General features: G+C 35.7%; 2 protein-coding genes across 4 annotated transcripts in view; one reads left to right on the forward strand and one right to left on the reverse strand.

The window, feature by feature from the left end:
* KPNA5 (karyopherin alpha 5 (importin alpha 6)) overlaps nt 1–4571 on the forward strand; it is a 34888-nt gene extending 30317 nt beyond the window's left edge. For all 3 annotated transcript variants that reach the window (XM_012723174.1, XM_004673796.2, XM_012723178.1), the window contains one exon: nt 1614–4571. In XM_012723174.1, coding sequence (XP_012578628.1) covers nt 1614–1801 — 188 coding nt within the window. In that variant the 3' untranslated portion in view covers nt 1802–4571. The remainder of the gene's footprint in view (nt 1–1613) is intronic.
* A 3902-nt stretch (nt 4572–8473) lies between these two features.
* Nucleotides 8474–14015, reverse strand: FAM162B (family with sequence similarity 162, member B). Its single transcript, XM_012720636.1, has 4 exons — nt 13832–14015; nt 13570–13690; nt 10560–10668; nt 8474–9319 (listed from the first exon to the last, which is right to left on the reverse strand). The coding sequence occupies exons 1-4, from the start codon at nt 13995–13997 to the stop codon at nt 9221–9223; spliced, it is 495 nt and encodes a 164-aa protein (XP_012576090.1). The 5' UTR covers nt 13998–14015; the 3' UTR covers nt 8474–9220.
* Between the last annotated feature and the right edge of the window lie 1183 nt (nt 14016–15198).

A 15198-nucleotide genomic window follows, 5' to 3' on the forward strand; every position in this document is an offset into this window, starting at 1 on the left:
AAGCTGCCTGTTAAGCTTTTGATGTATTTTCTGCTTTTCCTTTCCTAAGGCATGTTACTTTTCAGTGTGACTGGCTTTGTTTGAATCTTCTTCACAACCTTTACTTGTTTTGTTGACTTAGCTGATTAGCAATGTGAAATGGTTATATCCCAAGTTGCCTTTCTGTTTTATTCATATAGAAGTTGTTATGTATCTTTCCATGCATTAGTGCTGCTTCATATTACAAACATAATTGCAAATAATTATCTTTGTCCAGTTACCTGGTTTTTTTTGACAATTTGAATTATTTTAAAGTTCTTTATTTTCATACAGCTTTTCTCCCATTTTTCTTTTGCATTTTTATTTTAATGAGACAAACCTTGTTCTTTCATATTTAACAAATACCTCAGTCTAATCTTCTATTCTCTCAAAGTATATATAATCATTACCCCACACACATGGATTTGGTGTATTTATTGGTGAGATTTTTCTCATTAATTTCTTAAAACATTTAGCTCACATGGAATTTATTTTGGGATAAGTAAGGAATTTAAACTGATTTTTTTTTCATTCAACTTATTTCCATTAAACATTTAGTTGTCTTTTGTCCTGTTAAGTTGTATGATTCTTAAACTAAGCCTGGGATGTTACATTACCTTTATTTAGACTGTATAATGTCAAATACAAGATGTTAAACACTGATTTAAAATTTCCTTAGTATTATCATTATTTTGATTCCAGCTTATATTAGAGCTTGTTATTGTTTGTATAAATATGACCACTTTCGTTTATTATTTCTATTCACCGGTAATACTATTGAAGAGGTTTTTCAATTATTAAGTGGAATATATTTTCAGTATTACCCAGATTTATGTGTACTTTTTTAATTGTAAGCAATAAAAAATGCCATAGTTTCTCCTTATCCTTTCAAAATGGACCTTTTCCATTTTACTTACAAATTGTTCCTTTAATAAATTATAGATGAGCCATAGTTGGTTTGCAAATTGTATTCATTTAAACTTCACTGATATCCTCTAGCACACGTATATGTGCATGTTTAGCTGAATTTGTGTTTTAGGTTCCTCATCTCTTTTTATTTTGTTGCTTTCCCATTTGCGCTTTTTCCTTAGTATAATTGCTCTGGACTGAACCTGTGGAGGTACATAATCTAAAGTTGTCACTTTAAAATTGAGAAGCCAAAATATAGAGGCACCAAACTTACTTGGACAGAGCTACACCGTTAGCAGAACAGAGACTGATTTAAAAAAAAAAAAAATTAAATATTTTAAACGACCTTGTTTATTTTTTCACAATATAGGATTTCTTTCTTCAGGTGCAATCATACAGTTTTTCCACCACCCAGTGCCCAGTCTTCCACTACACTCCTCCATCCTCTTCTCACCCCTGTTTTGTACTCTTTCCCCTCCTGAATGAGAAATTGAGCCTCTTACTCCTAGGTTCGTGAGCCTTTCTCGTACTACACTGCCTCATACTCATTCTTGAAGTGTTAGCTATCAGCATATTCAAAAAATACAGGGAAAAGACACATTGGTGATAGGTCGTATTGATTATTTTTATTTACATGTATATTGAAACTCAAAATTTTGTATTAATATATATGCTTTGTATAATAGGTCTGGATAAAATTGAATTTCTGCAAAGCCATGAAAATCAGGAAATTTACCAAAAGGCTTTTGATCTGATTGAACATTATTTTGGTGTAGAAGATGATGACCCCAGCATTGTACCTCAGGTGGATGAAAACCAACAACAGTTTGTATTCCAGCAACAGGAAACACCAATGGAAGGGTTTCAGCTTTAACTTGGTAGGAGAAGTACTCATGTTTAAAAGGGGTAACTTCAGATTTCTCTTCTTTGTTGCAGTTTCAGTAGGAATGTATGATATGTTTTTACAAAGAACAGAATAGAAATAATTTCATGCACTTTTCAAAAGCAAAATGAAACACAAGTTTCCATTCATATGCAATCTATCCTTATGATTTTGTTTTTATATTGGTGTGCCTATACTTACGTCTCTTATTTATTTTTTTATCTTTTGTGAACAATTAAGTACATTATGAAATCATTTAATAACTTAAGCTTGAAAAGGAGAGCTTTGGTAAAGTAGTACATAATAGCTCTGAGTTTTCTAGTATTCTTGGAAACTGCATATTAGCAGTAGAGCTATTGATAATTACATTTTGGCAGCAAGTTTGACATATCCAATCTTTTCAATCTACCTCTGTCTTGAAGCAAACACAAAACAAAAAAGCTTCAGGGGCATAAAATAGTGTAAAAGTTGAATTAGAATGTGAAAATATTTATTACTTAAAATTATTAATCACTGTGCTGTAGGTTATACTTTGCAAAAAATTACAGTAGAAAACCTGAAAATTTATAAAAAATGGAGGAAATATTGTACTGATAATCAATTAAAATGTGGCAATTGTGAAGAGAGAAGCTATTCTTCATGTTGAACACATTAAAATGATTACTTTACAAAACATTTAACATTTTGTTTTTAACATATAAATGGCATTATTAGTATATTTTGTATTTCAACTGAATATGCTATCAGTTTCAAAAGTGTTTTATTATTTTTTCACTCTTTATTTTAAAGAGCATCATGATCAAGATGCCATCATGAATCTAAAGTAGTGCTGCATAGAAAAATAATACTATATTTCTTCCTCTGATTTTCCAGAGCAGTAATTGAGGTTTCACTTTCTATGTAATAACTAGGGTACTTAAATGGTAAAATTATCCTGAAGAAAACACCTGATGTGGTAAATTTTATTAAGTGCACATAATCTTTGGACATTAAAAGATGATACTAGTGAAAATTGCTAAGGATTATTTAATATGGGTAAAATCTATATTAAGAATTTTTTAATAAAGCATCAACCTGCTGCTTATTGTGAGTCTATCAGATTACATTTATATCAGACTGGTCAATATAAAGTGTGTGTGTTTTATGTATAACAGCAGAAACCTCTTGAAACTGAAACTTTTTAAAAGTTTCAACAGAAAAAAATATATATATATAATGTATTTACTTACAAATACATATAGATGCATATGTCAGTGTGTTTGTTATTCTCACAGCACTGTTACTTGGTATTTTCTAAGCCAATATAGTACTGTTGAAGTTGGTCTTTCATTTATAGTTACATGCAGGCTGTTAACATTTCCATTTATATATACCTAAAACACTTATTTAAAATTAGTTTATAACTGTTTTAAGATGGAACCTAAGGCATTTTTGATAAGATTCATAGTCTATTCTGTAAAGGAAGATTTCATTTATGTAGCATTTATAATGTTTCTGCTGGAAGTCAGAGGCATGTTACAAGAAGAAGAAAAAAACATATATAGGAGTACTTTTAAATAGTATGACACTTTGTAAATCATATATCATGAAATGAAGCTTTTGGCAAGACACTTAAAACCTCTAACTATAAAATACAGGTTTGAATGGCGTCTGTAATGCTAACTGCATCTGCCAAACCTTTTTTATATTGTTAAGTAGAGGATTGTATCTGTGTCCCTTTTATTGTAGTGGAGGTTATGAAGCTTAGTATAAAAAGTTTTTCTTTTGTATTATGTATATTCAAAAGAACAGGGTAATTATATGAAAGATCACCAAATTGATGATGACTTTATCAGATAAACAGTTTCTTATGGTGCAAATGGTTCTAAGTATCAGGTGACAGGGTATTTTATTCTTTCTAATCGGTTGAACTTGACAATGCAGCATAATTCATAAGCTAACCAGCTGTGCCTGCTTTTTTCCCTTGAGGACCCTGTGGTCACACTAATCTCTAAGTCAAGTCATTCAAGCAAAATAGTTTCTATGGGAGGAAAAGTAGATGTCTGTGTCTCCGTATATGCAGGCACATACATAGATGACCTTTGAGGGGAGGGTTTTAAATTTTTGCCAGTGAAGCAAGTAGGAAGTATGTTATATCTCTAAGTGCAAAGTATAACCATGTATTTTAAACATTTAAATAAGAAATTATTTTTAATTTCTTGCTTAACTACTTTGATTAGATTTGAAGGCAAGGAGGCACACTTTAATAGTTGGGACCAGCTGCTGGCCTGGGGATAAGTTTATTGACCAAGAATATCGTATACTTCTTTCTTCCATATTTTCTTAAAGATGATTACTCTTTTCAAATAACCCATTTAAAGGGCTCCAGAGTGGATCTTCATTATTTTAACTCTTTTTCTTAAGGTATATTTAAATGTGAGAGAAATTGTGCCAAGAAAAAATATTTAAGATAGGTTATAAAGGGGAATGCATGCAGCATTAATGCAAAGAAATTCAGACATTACATGAAAGAGTTTTTTTGTTTGTTTGATTTGATGTTCTAATTTGAATTTTGAATTTTTACTAATTTTGAATTTGAATTTTTACTAATCTATGCAATTATGCTTATTTATTTCATATTTTTAAGTACTTGACTCTACAATATATTTTGAGAGATTGTTTCTATAAATTATTTTTTATTGTCATTTTGTCCACTTACTGGTAGCACCAGAACAAGAAAGCAAACCAAAAAAAAAAAAAAGTAATAAAATTTGCTGGCACAGAAATAACATAAATCATTTGGTAAGTGAAACCTGTTTCCACTTAAAGGTTGATTTGTTAGATTAAGGGCTTGAAGAAACATCATCTTTGCTTTTGTGTTTTTTTTTCTTCTCTTACAAAGGAGCATTATGGCAAAAGTATTATATGAAGTCTTAATGATATCTGCTGCTGTTCTCAATTCAGCAATCATCTGACTACTTAATTGTGAAACTGTGAAATCAAAGTAACTGTTAACCTTTATTCAGTTTAGTTCATAGCATTACTGTTTTATGAAATGTGACTTAACTAGGAGCTAAATGATAGGCTTTAAAAGGATAATATGTCTTTAAATTCTGATTGGGGAGTGGGATAAAGGAAGGATATTCTTGCTTAATTAAGCCACCATTTGAGCAGTATGCAACATTATAAAATATTACAGCATTATATTAAAAATAATAAAATACTGTTTTACAATTGCATTTATAAATGTGTCTATTTGTTGTCACTTATGATTTTGTTTTTTCTAATAGAGTAAAATAAGGTGCCTTCATTAATTAAAATTTCACCTAATTTCTAAAACCAAAAAAAAAATGTGTAGCGTAACTGATAAAGAAGCATGTTACTTTTATTTTAGAACTTACATTTTTTTGCTATAATGAGAATGTGTTTAGTTATCTTTGTATGTCAAAATTTGGCAATTAGTGGGCATTCAGATGTTTTAACTGAGCTTATTTTTTTTTCTGAGATTTTAATGCAGTGCATTGCATTTTAAGTTTTAAAAATAATAAACATTAGAAATATGAAATGCTAATATATATAGTAAATTGACATGTGCTTTTCCCTAGTTATTTTCAACTGGCTATATCTGTAGCCTATTCCATCGCAAAATATAAAGCTCTTCATTCCTTATTGTACCTCCATAGAATTCCCTTTTGTGGACATACTGTTATTTACTCCATTATTCATTATTTATGGACATTAGCATTGTTGTAAATGGTATGGCAATAAGTGTCCCTGTAAATTGCTAGCTCAATGCATAAATATATGGTTTTTACTAGATATTATCAAATTTCCCTCTAGGGGTCATACTGTCTTTCAGTCTAACGAGAAACATTTGAGAGGACCTCCCTACTCAAAGCTTTGGAAACAGTTATATTTTTCAGGTTACTTTTTTTTTTTTTTTAATTTATTTATTTGTGCATACAGAACTGGGGTATAGGCCAGAGGCTCAGGGGCAGTGAGAGACTTCACCAGAGACAGAGTGGGGAGCAGAACAGGCAGATAGACGAAGTACACTGCTGAGGGGAGCAGCGGGCGGGTCAGGAGAGGTCTGCCATGCCATGTGGTCACCTCTGGGGCAGGCGGGAATCGAACTCATGCGGAAGCGGCTTTAGATTCTCAGTGCTATGCTTTAACCCGCTGCGCCACCAGGGAGGGGCCCAGGTTACTTTTTTTTTGTTTATTTTCATTTTAGCAACTTTTGTGTAATTTATGTACTGTAAAATTCACCCATTTTAAATGTACATTTTGAGTTTTGATAAATTGCATTACTGCATTCCACTTCTGGAAGGCTTCCATCACACAGTTCTGTTGTGAGCACTGTTAATTAAATGTGTGGTGTAAATTTATTAGCGGGTGTAGATAAACATAAATGGCATAGATTCTGACCCCAAACATGTGACAACAAACTTTAACCCCTATCTTTCCTTGAGATCTAAAGATGCTAAGTAGGTCAATTTCTCTTATTCTTGCTCTCATTGGTTTAATGTATCAATTTGACTAGGCTACCATACTCTATATACTCCTTTACTTACAAAGGAGATATCCTCTGTGCAAGTCACATCTAATCAGTTGGAAGCCTGCAGAGCAAAACTGGGATTTTTCTGAAGTAGGAAAACAACTGCCTTGGAACTTTAGCTCTGGCTTACTGGAGAATTCTAAGCTTGCTGTCCTGCGCTTCAGATTTCTGACTTTCCACCCCAGATTGTGTAAGCTGATCCTTTAAATAAGTTACAGATATGTATAAATATGCAGTATACATCTGCATATGGGTAATACACATGTTCACCTAGGATATAGCTATAAAAATGCTTTCATCTGTATACAGGTGGGCACACACACAAGTGCACATATACACATGTGATATTAATCTATTCTGTTTCTCTGGTAGAATCCTGACTGATAGAATCATCACTCCCACCACCACCAAACTCCAGGTATAAGTTTTCTGGGATTCTAGCTTTTTGTGGATGATTCTCAGTCCACCCGCTCATATTTAGAATCCTCATGTTTTTGTTTTTAGTCCATACCATACAACCACCTGGGATAGCCAGACAGCTTGATACCTGTGACATAGTAGCATCAAGTGGGTATACTCATGTTTTATTGTCTATAGTAAAGGATCTTCCCTTTTTTTTCTTCCCAGTAATTCAGTAAAGTATTTCAAAAACTGTGTTAAAAAATATTTTATCCAGAATTTTTAGCTCAATACTGGTGGATGGCTTTCATCTAACCAGAAATAATAACAATAACCATACTCATGCTTGTAAATATTTTCCTTGAGATTTTTCTATACTAAGAATATCCTAGGAGTTTTCAACAGGGCATACCAAAATGCTTTTTAAAAGGCATGCAGAATAATATACTTTTTTTTTTAAAGATTTATTTATTTATTCATACAGAACTGGGGTACAGGCCAGAGATGTGTGGAGGGTGATAGGATTCACCAGAGACAGAGTGGGGAGCAGAACAGGCAGATGATCAAAGTACACTGCTGAGGGGAGCAGTGGGCGGGTCAGGAGAGGTCTGCCACGCCATGTGGTCACCTCCGGGGCAGGCGGGAATCGAACTCATGCGGAAATGGCTTTAGCTTCTCAGTGCAGTGCTTTAACCCGCTGCGCCACCAGGGAGGGCCAGAATAATATACTTTTAAGAGAACTGGTTTCCAGGTCTATATGTACTCTTTCTTAAAATTAATCTAAGAATTGGGGCCTACCTGGTGGTGCAAGGGGTTAAAGTGCAGCATTATGAAGCCGTCCAAAGCCACTGCAGCACGAGTTGGATCCCAGACCAGGGAGGTGACCCACATAGCACAGCAGCCCTCTCCTGTATTGCCCATTGCTTCCTTCAGTGTTTTCAATCGATCTGCCTGTTCTTCCCACTTTGGCTCTCATGAATCGTCTTACCCCCCCCCCACTTTTGGCCTGTACCCCAGTCCTTATATGCATAAATAAATATATTTTAAAAATCTAAAAATAGCCAGTAGCCTGTTGATACTCCTTTCTCACCTCTCCTCCTTATCAATTTTGGATTATGATAGATTTAAAAGCATCCATTTTGAATATTGTGTGTTGACTGTTGTGCAAAAGCCTCTAGGGTGACAAAGGCATAATTCAAGCTGGTAGAAGCTGATGAACAAGAGTTCCACAAACCCAAAGCACAGAGCTGCTGTGCAAAATTGTAAGTAGCCAGTGTCATGGTTCATTCAAGCGATGACTTCTTAATGCTTCATGTTTTATTGATCTTAACATCAAATTATCCCAGGAATGTGTATTAACAATTTTATTTTTAAATCACAGTCAGACTAACAAAAAGTGTCACACAGTTTGATTTGGCTCATTAGTGTGGCAATAACAACAGATCTTAATATTACAAAGCAGACATTTTCGATAAATGGAGCTTCAAGTTCATGGTGGAAAATAAATTTAATATACAATAAAATGGAAATTATATCACTGACTTGTGTTTATGTTTTAAAAGTTAGAAATACCAAATTAAAATGGTATGAGGATGACATAGATCATTTAAAAGTTATTTTAGTGTTTTTAACAATTTTGAAAACCGCTAAACACAAAAATTATTACTTTTCTTTAAAATTCTTATGATTACTGTTTTACTACTTTTTAATCATTTTAGAATAGATTTTAAAATCGTTAGTTCTTGGGTTTATAAAATTTTTCAAAAGTGATTCACCTAGTAGTAAACTATGAAAAGAGTAACTTAAGAGGGACTACCAATTACCAGATATCGTAGAATTTTGGTTGAAATGAGTTTAAATTTTTAAAAAGTTGTGGGAATTAAGTTCAACCTCACTTCAATGGCATGCACAGAGTGCTCATTTTAACATTATCTATAGTAGCCCAAACTGGACAACTGAAATGACATCAATTGTTACATACTACAATGCAATTCAAATAAATGAACTCATGACACACATAGTTAGTACAAGAAACTCACCACATAATGTTGAGAATAAGAATCCACACAGGTATAGTGTGTAATTAATATAAAGTTAGGCTTTTAAAATGGGCAAAACTAGGTGATAAAACAGGTCTCTGTAATAAAACTCTGAACAGTGTTTATCTTTGGAGGACAGTGACAAAGCAGAAAATAGATCTTTGAGGTGTTGTTAATGGATGTTCTATATCTTGATCTATGTAGTGTTTCAATAGGTGTGTTCACTGTGGAAAAATCAAGCTGTATATACATTTTTGTGCACTTTGCTGAATGTAAGTTATATTTCAATAGAAGTTTACTTAAAAATAAAGACTATACTTCTTGTCCCTAAAGTAAAACCATGGTAAATATGTTGCTAATTATTCTGTCACCTATCTCTCATTGTTGCTGATAGTAGCGATGATACCCTAATGTACACTCTTGTCACTTAGAATATTATTTAGCCTTTGCCTGTGCGGCCAGGGCAGCTTCTTCACGCCACTTAGCTTTCTTTGCCAGGTTCCAACTTGTTAAAGATTCATGTCGTTCTGCAGCCTGCAAAAAAAGCAAAACGGAGCACTGACTCTCAAGAAGGAATTTTTATTTTAGATAGACATATATAAGACATATATAAACTGGAAAGAAAAAATATTCAAGAAAAAATGATCCTTTGGTATAGGCAAAAATACATAAATTATTAGATTTCCATTCAACGGGCCCTCTGATGTCAGAAATCTGACCCTCCCCTCTCTGGGAACACATGACATGGATTTCTTTTTTTAGCTTCAAAAGAAAATTATTTTGGTAATATTTGGATACCCTCAACATGACATGTTCGTTGGATAAGATGGAACAGTTATTTTCAAATGGTTAAGTTCAAAATCAAAGGGAAATCCTTAAGTACCAGAAATGGAAGTAAATCAAAAGGCAAGAATTGGTGGGGAATGAAAAGATTGAAGCCAAGATGGAAGGAAGTGATTTCTGTCAGTGGGCAGTGAGGAGAAATTGTGGTTTTAACAGATAAAGTATGGGAGTTAAATTTACACAAGGAGGTGAAGTTGCATATTTAGATAATGAGCATGGAGCTGAGCTATCAATAAGCAGCAGGAAGAATCAGGAAAATGTCTTCCTATGAAATGGCAAATTCTTCTTACATCCTATAAACTGGCAAGAAAATGAGGTATTTATCTGGGGGAAGGGGAATTCAATTGTGGCAAGAAGATAACCAGCATTGTAATTTAGAGATAACAATTCTAGCTAGAAAAATAGATCTGAGGAAATAATCTAAATGTAACAGATAAAAATACAAAAAAGAAGTCATGGAGAATCACACTTATGACATGCCAACAGAATAGCTTAATGCACAGATAAAATAGAAACATTTCAAGTTGTAGTTTAGGCCTTTTCAGAAATAAGGAAATCTGTGTCCTCAGATTTCCTCAGCCTTACACATCTCAAAAAATGGCAGCTTTTAAATCTCTCTTTCACTACCTCTCCTCCCACCATGAATTTACTATAAAGTGCTATCTTTTGTTCTCTCCAAACACATTTACCTTCATCTACCATAACCCTAGTTAAGGTATATATACATTACTTATGCAAAATTAAATGTGAACTGAAGGAGGAGCGACAGAATTGAGACTAGAAGATGTTGCAATGGATATATGTGGGTGGTTCCAGGTATTTTAAGACAAAATGGTTCTTACATAGAACAGCAATAATCCTGGAATCTAGAACAACATCAATAATATTTCTAAAAATCATAAGTCTGTCTTTGTTTTAAAGTGGTACTCACCCTTTTGGCTGATGCTATCACCAAAAAGCAGGCAATGATTGTGAGTCCCATCATTATGTAACAAGCTTTCACTCGAGCTCTGTTCCTTGCAGCATCTATCATTTCTGGCCTAAACCAATATAATTATTAATTATATTAAATTAATATGATTTCCTGACTATTATAACAGACAACTATTTGTTATATAAATATGAGTTTCCTGAATGCAAACTGCAAATGTGAGAAACTTCCAAATGCTAGCCTTTATTAATTTCAAAATAACGGGTATTGATTCAGGTCTTAATGTCAACCACAATGAAACCACAATATGTTTAGTTCTAATTGTTCAGAATATAACTAATAGAACTTTTGGATGTACTCTCCATCTGTCCCCCCCCCTCCCACCCCACCCCCCACACTAATTTGGGTAAAGGTAAGATGTACATTACGACTTGTCTTCATTTGGCCTCTGTGATACTAAGTAGGCTCTGTTTACAGTGAGCAGGTTACTTTTTCAAAATCATTCTCATCTTTTATTCCTCACTGACTTCCCAGTCTCTTCTGCTACCCTCCTGTTCTAGCCCTATTAAGGATTCCATTGTACATTTTCTGAGGGTGGCTGTAATTATACAGTAAACATTTTGTTAGAATAAATGTTAGTGAAAAGGTATTGCTTCATGGTTTTTGCATGAAGTTTTCTCAAAGATGTGATCAAAAGCACATTAATTGGTCAAAAAAAGACAAGACACCTTCATTTTCTTATTATTCTGAAATTTTATAGGTTTATTTGAATACTGGGTAGTTTAATTTATTAATAAAATTCTATTCATATTTTCTAGATTTCAGCAATATTATTACCAAGTAGTATTACAAAAGTAATCATGTCTGTGGGCCTTTTATATTAAAACGAACCTTAACAACATGCAGTAGTAAGAGATGGCAGCCTATAAGCAGTGATCCCTTGACTGAGGACATATTCAGCAGCGTTCATTATCTAACATCAAGTTTAAGTGGAATATAATTATATTTAAAAAACCTCCAGGGAAACAGTTTACAATTTCTCTTAAAAGAACTTTTAAACTTTCCACAAGTTTAAAAAGTACAGAAAACCAATTATCTAGCCTGTTTTTCTTATATTTGAAGCTGATTAGTGGTTACGTTTTACATTAGTTGCAAACAGATGAATATGAAAACATTATTAGATTATATTTGTTGTTTATTTTTGTTCTAAATGGAACCTGGAAGAACTGATTATTTTTAACCAATTCATCTGGTTTTGATCTGTTATGCCAAATTAGTTTAGTGCTGAAAAAAAAAACCAGCTATTAAATATCATTAGTGCATGGTACAAAGATTATAGGTGATTTATGAATTATATGTCCATTAAGAGAACAAAAAGTAAAAGCTACTTATATTGTAAGTCTAGTATTTAGCTCAAAAGAAAAATTCCCCTATCAGTGCTTTAAAAAGTTTACAGAAAACAATTAAATGAAAACTATTTAAATATTTTCAAGTCTCCAACCTAAAACTACAGTACTTTCCTGGGACATCTTGTTAGAAGTTTAATTTCCCATTTTTAAGGCTTCCTTAGACTGATTTTAGGGAAATAACTTTTGTGTAACATAAGTCACTTCACACATTCAGCTATGTTAATGCAATATTAACCATAGTATCTCTTGCTTGATAAACATATTATACTGGTTTCCACATTTTAATTTTTTTTCTTATAACACTAGAACTAAAAATCCACGAAAATTGATGATGGAATTTTATTTTTCATGGTGTTTATGCTCTCTATTTCTTCATTTCACAGTTAAATGATTTAAATCCTCTGGTATCAATTCCAATTTGACAGCCAGGTCTTATGATGATAAAGTCTTTTGGGGACTAATTTGTGCTTCAGGGTAAGTCTCTGCATGTAATCTAGAACTCAGGGAAACAGAGTTTGCTTTATAATACCAAAAAATGTCTCTGGTTGAACAATACAGTAAAAAGATTTCAAATTCCATGTCAATTTCTCATTAAATAGCTTGATCCAAGAACAGAATAAAAATGGTTGATGAATAAAAATGTTCACTACTGAATGATGATTTCCCTGTGTTTTTTTCCCTCCTTTTATTGGAGGTGATTTTGGTACCTGGTAAACCAATAAACTGTGAGCGTCATATCCAGAAAATGATGTAGGTCTATCATCTATCCCGAAGGCACTGATTACATTCTACAAGCATACAGAACATCTCAGGTCTAGTTGACTTTATAGTTCTAGTCTCCCTTTCTCTCTCTCTCTCTCTTTCTTTAACAGATCAGGTTTTAAAATATTAGAGATGATTTGATTCATAATTTTTCCATCCCTCTGGAAAAAGTACTAGGAAGTGACTTTTTACAGGTGATATGTACTTTTTTTCCTACGGGTTACATTTACCCTGAAAATTGTTGGCTTGCGTTTTATCATTTAGCAAGCCTCTATTTTGGATTTGGGATGATGTCCACCGACGCTGACGCCCTTGAAGGGCCCAGACCTAGTAAACCCCGAGCTCAGAGGGCAGCAGGACAGAGGCCATCTGGCTTCTCCCGCCCCCATAAAGAGATGGTCACTGATCCCTTCCTTGGGTGGAGCAGAGACCAGCCCAGAAATAAGCACCCCCTTCGCTCTAGGCGCCTGAAATCAGCTGGGGACGCACTCCAGTATGGTGTCCTCTGTTTAGCCTAAACGCGCCACTACTGCTCGCGCTAGTTCAATTCGATCCGGTATCTGAACCACGGTGAAAGTGTCCGCTGAATAGAGTTTTGACCCAACTTCAACAATCTCCCTGGAAAGATTAACTACCAACGTCTGATGAAGGAACTTGACTGTAAACTACACTCAGTGGGGGCACAGCTAAGTAAGTTCCTTAAGGCATTGAGAGTTACGTCGAGGCTTTGTGGCGCCTTCATACAGGGCTCACGCAGCTAGGGAACCCCACACCCCTCCAGGCCCCGCCCGACCCTCCCGGGCGCGTGAAACTCAGGCGAGGGCTCAGTTCACACTTACGGGACTCGAGGCGGGATCTCCTCCATCGCTTTGAAACGCCCGGTCCACAGCAGGATTTTCTTGTCGAATTGCGAAGGTTTGTGCTCTGCCGGGACCCTGTGAACCTTCCCTGCTGGCGCGTCTGGAAGGATGGGGAACGGCACATCACTGGCACAGCGGATCAAGGCAAGCTCTCGCCTTTCGAACCCCCGCCCAGGCTCCATGCCAACCCTTCCGCAGCCCCCTCCCATCCTGGCTAGTCCCAGCCCAGGCTCACCCGGACCTTGGGGCCCAAAGCCGCTGGGGGTGCCGCCGCTGGAGTAGCAGGGGAGACCCTGGGAACAGGAAGACTCGAGGGGTCGCCGCAGGGCTTCTCGAGGCGCCCAAGGGGCGCAACGTACCATGTGCCCCAAGCGGAGGCGTAGGAGGTTTCCGACGGGCACTAGCATGCTGTGCTCTATTTTTGTGCCCGCAGCCGCAGGCACAAGAGAACGTGAGCTCCCCCAACCCGGGTCCAGTCTCGCCCGCTGCGCTCCAGGGGGAGCTCAGAATGCTCAGCGGGAGCCCCCGACGCGCCTCACTCTTACTCTGGGGGCCCGCCCCCGGCGGCGACCTCGTGACTCTAGGGACCGATTCCTTCGCCTGGAAGCTTCTGCTTCTGCTAGAGAACTCCCACGCAGGGACTCGTGGGATAGCTCCCTGCTACGTGTTTTAAATGAAAATATATAGAGATATAAAGTAGCAATATATTTCCTCAAGGTTTTCACACTTTGGGTCCACTGTTTGGTGCCCAAGGAAATAAACTTTCTACACTCTTCTCCAGAAAGGGACAATAGTCTTTCAGTGCAAGAAACTTCAAATATTTATCCAAGCAAATATAAAGTCATTCAACAAATTTCTGATTTCCCCAGGTGGGAAGTATTTTGAAGTTAACTCCTCATCCCTCCTTCCTCTCCCATACTCTCCCTCTTTTCAGGCAAAAACCCTCAGTTGTTCACGATTGCTTTTCATAGTGAGCCCACAAGCTCTGAACTCTCTTCAGAAAGAGTTTGCCATCTTTCACCACCTTGTTTTTGCAAAAAGGGAGGGGAACAGAGAATTGGCTATTCTCTAGCACCTGAATGGGATCCGGGACTCAACCCAGCATCGAGATAAGGCTTGCAGGGAAGCTGTCTGCTCTGAAGGAATATACAAATTCTACTAACTCAGACTGCAGTGTCAGCCCCTGCCAGGTAAAATATGCACTTCAGGACCCTGCACGGCTCCCACCCAGCTCACTCTTTTGCTTTCGTCTGTCAGGATCCTTCCATACTCAAACAATGTATTAATTATTCATTTGGTTGGATTTCCAGTTATTTTTTTTCTTCCTAACTAGACTGTCTCGTTCTGCAAGACTAAGAACTTCTCTGTAACTCCAAGTGTCTTGCATATAACAAGTTCAACAAGAATGAAAAATTGAAACTGCAGGAATATTCATTTGCAGGAGCAATTGTGGAAAGAACCTGGGCTTTGCCTTTACAGCAAGGTTTAATTCTACACTTTGTGACCAAGAGTTGCACAACCATGATCAAGTGAACTTATCAGTCTCCATCTCATTTGTTACACAACACTTTCTAACTTTCAAGTTCATTCATAATGTTACGATAATAG

The sequence above is a fragment of the Condylura cristata genome, unplaced genomic scaffold (assembly GCF_000260355.1).
Source record: "Condylura cristata isolate star-nosed mole 26May11 unplaced genomic scaffold, ConCri1.0 scaffold00001, whole genome shotgun sequence".
NCBI classification, from domain to species: Eukaryota; Metazoa; Chordata; class Mammalia; order Eulipotyphla; family Talpidae; genus Condylura; species Condylura cristata.

Excerpts from the sequence above, each read along its gene's own strand:
- FAM162B (XM_012720636.1), bottom strand. The coding sequence starts at position 13,997 with ATGCTAGTGCCCGTCGGAAACCTCCTACGCCTCCGCTTGGGGCACATG. Across the intron at positions 10,669-13,569 it reads GAGATCCCGCCTCGAGTCCC|GCCAGAAATGATAGATGCTG; the intron begins GTAAGTGTGAAC and ends ATATTGGTTTAG. Across the intron at positions 9,320-10,559 it reads TGATAGCATCAGCCAAAAGG|GCTGCAGAACGACATGAATC; the intron begins GTGAGTACCACT and ends CTTTTTTTGCAG.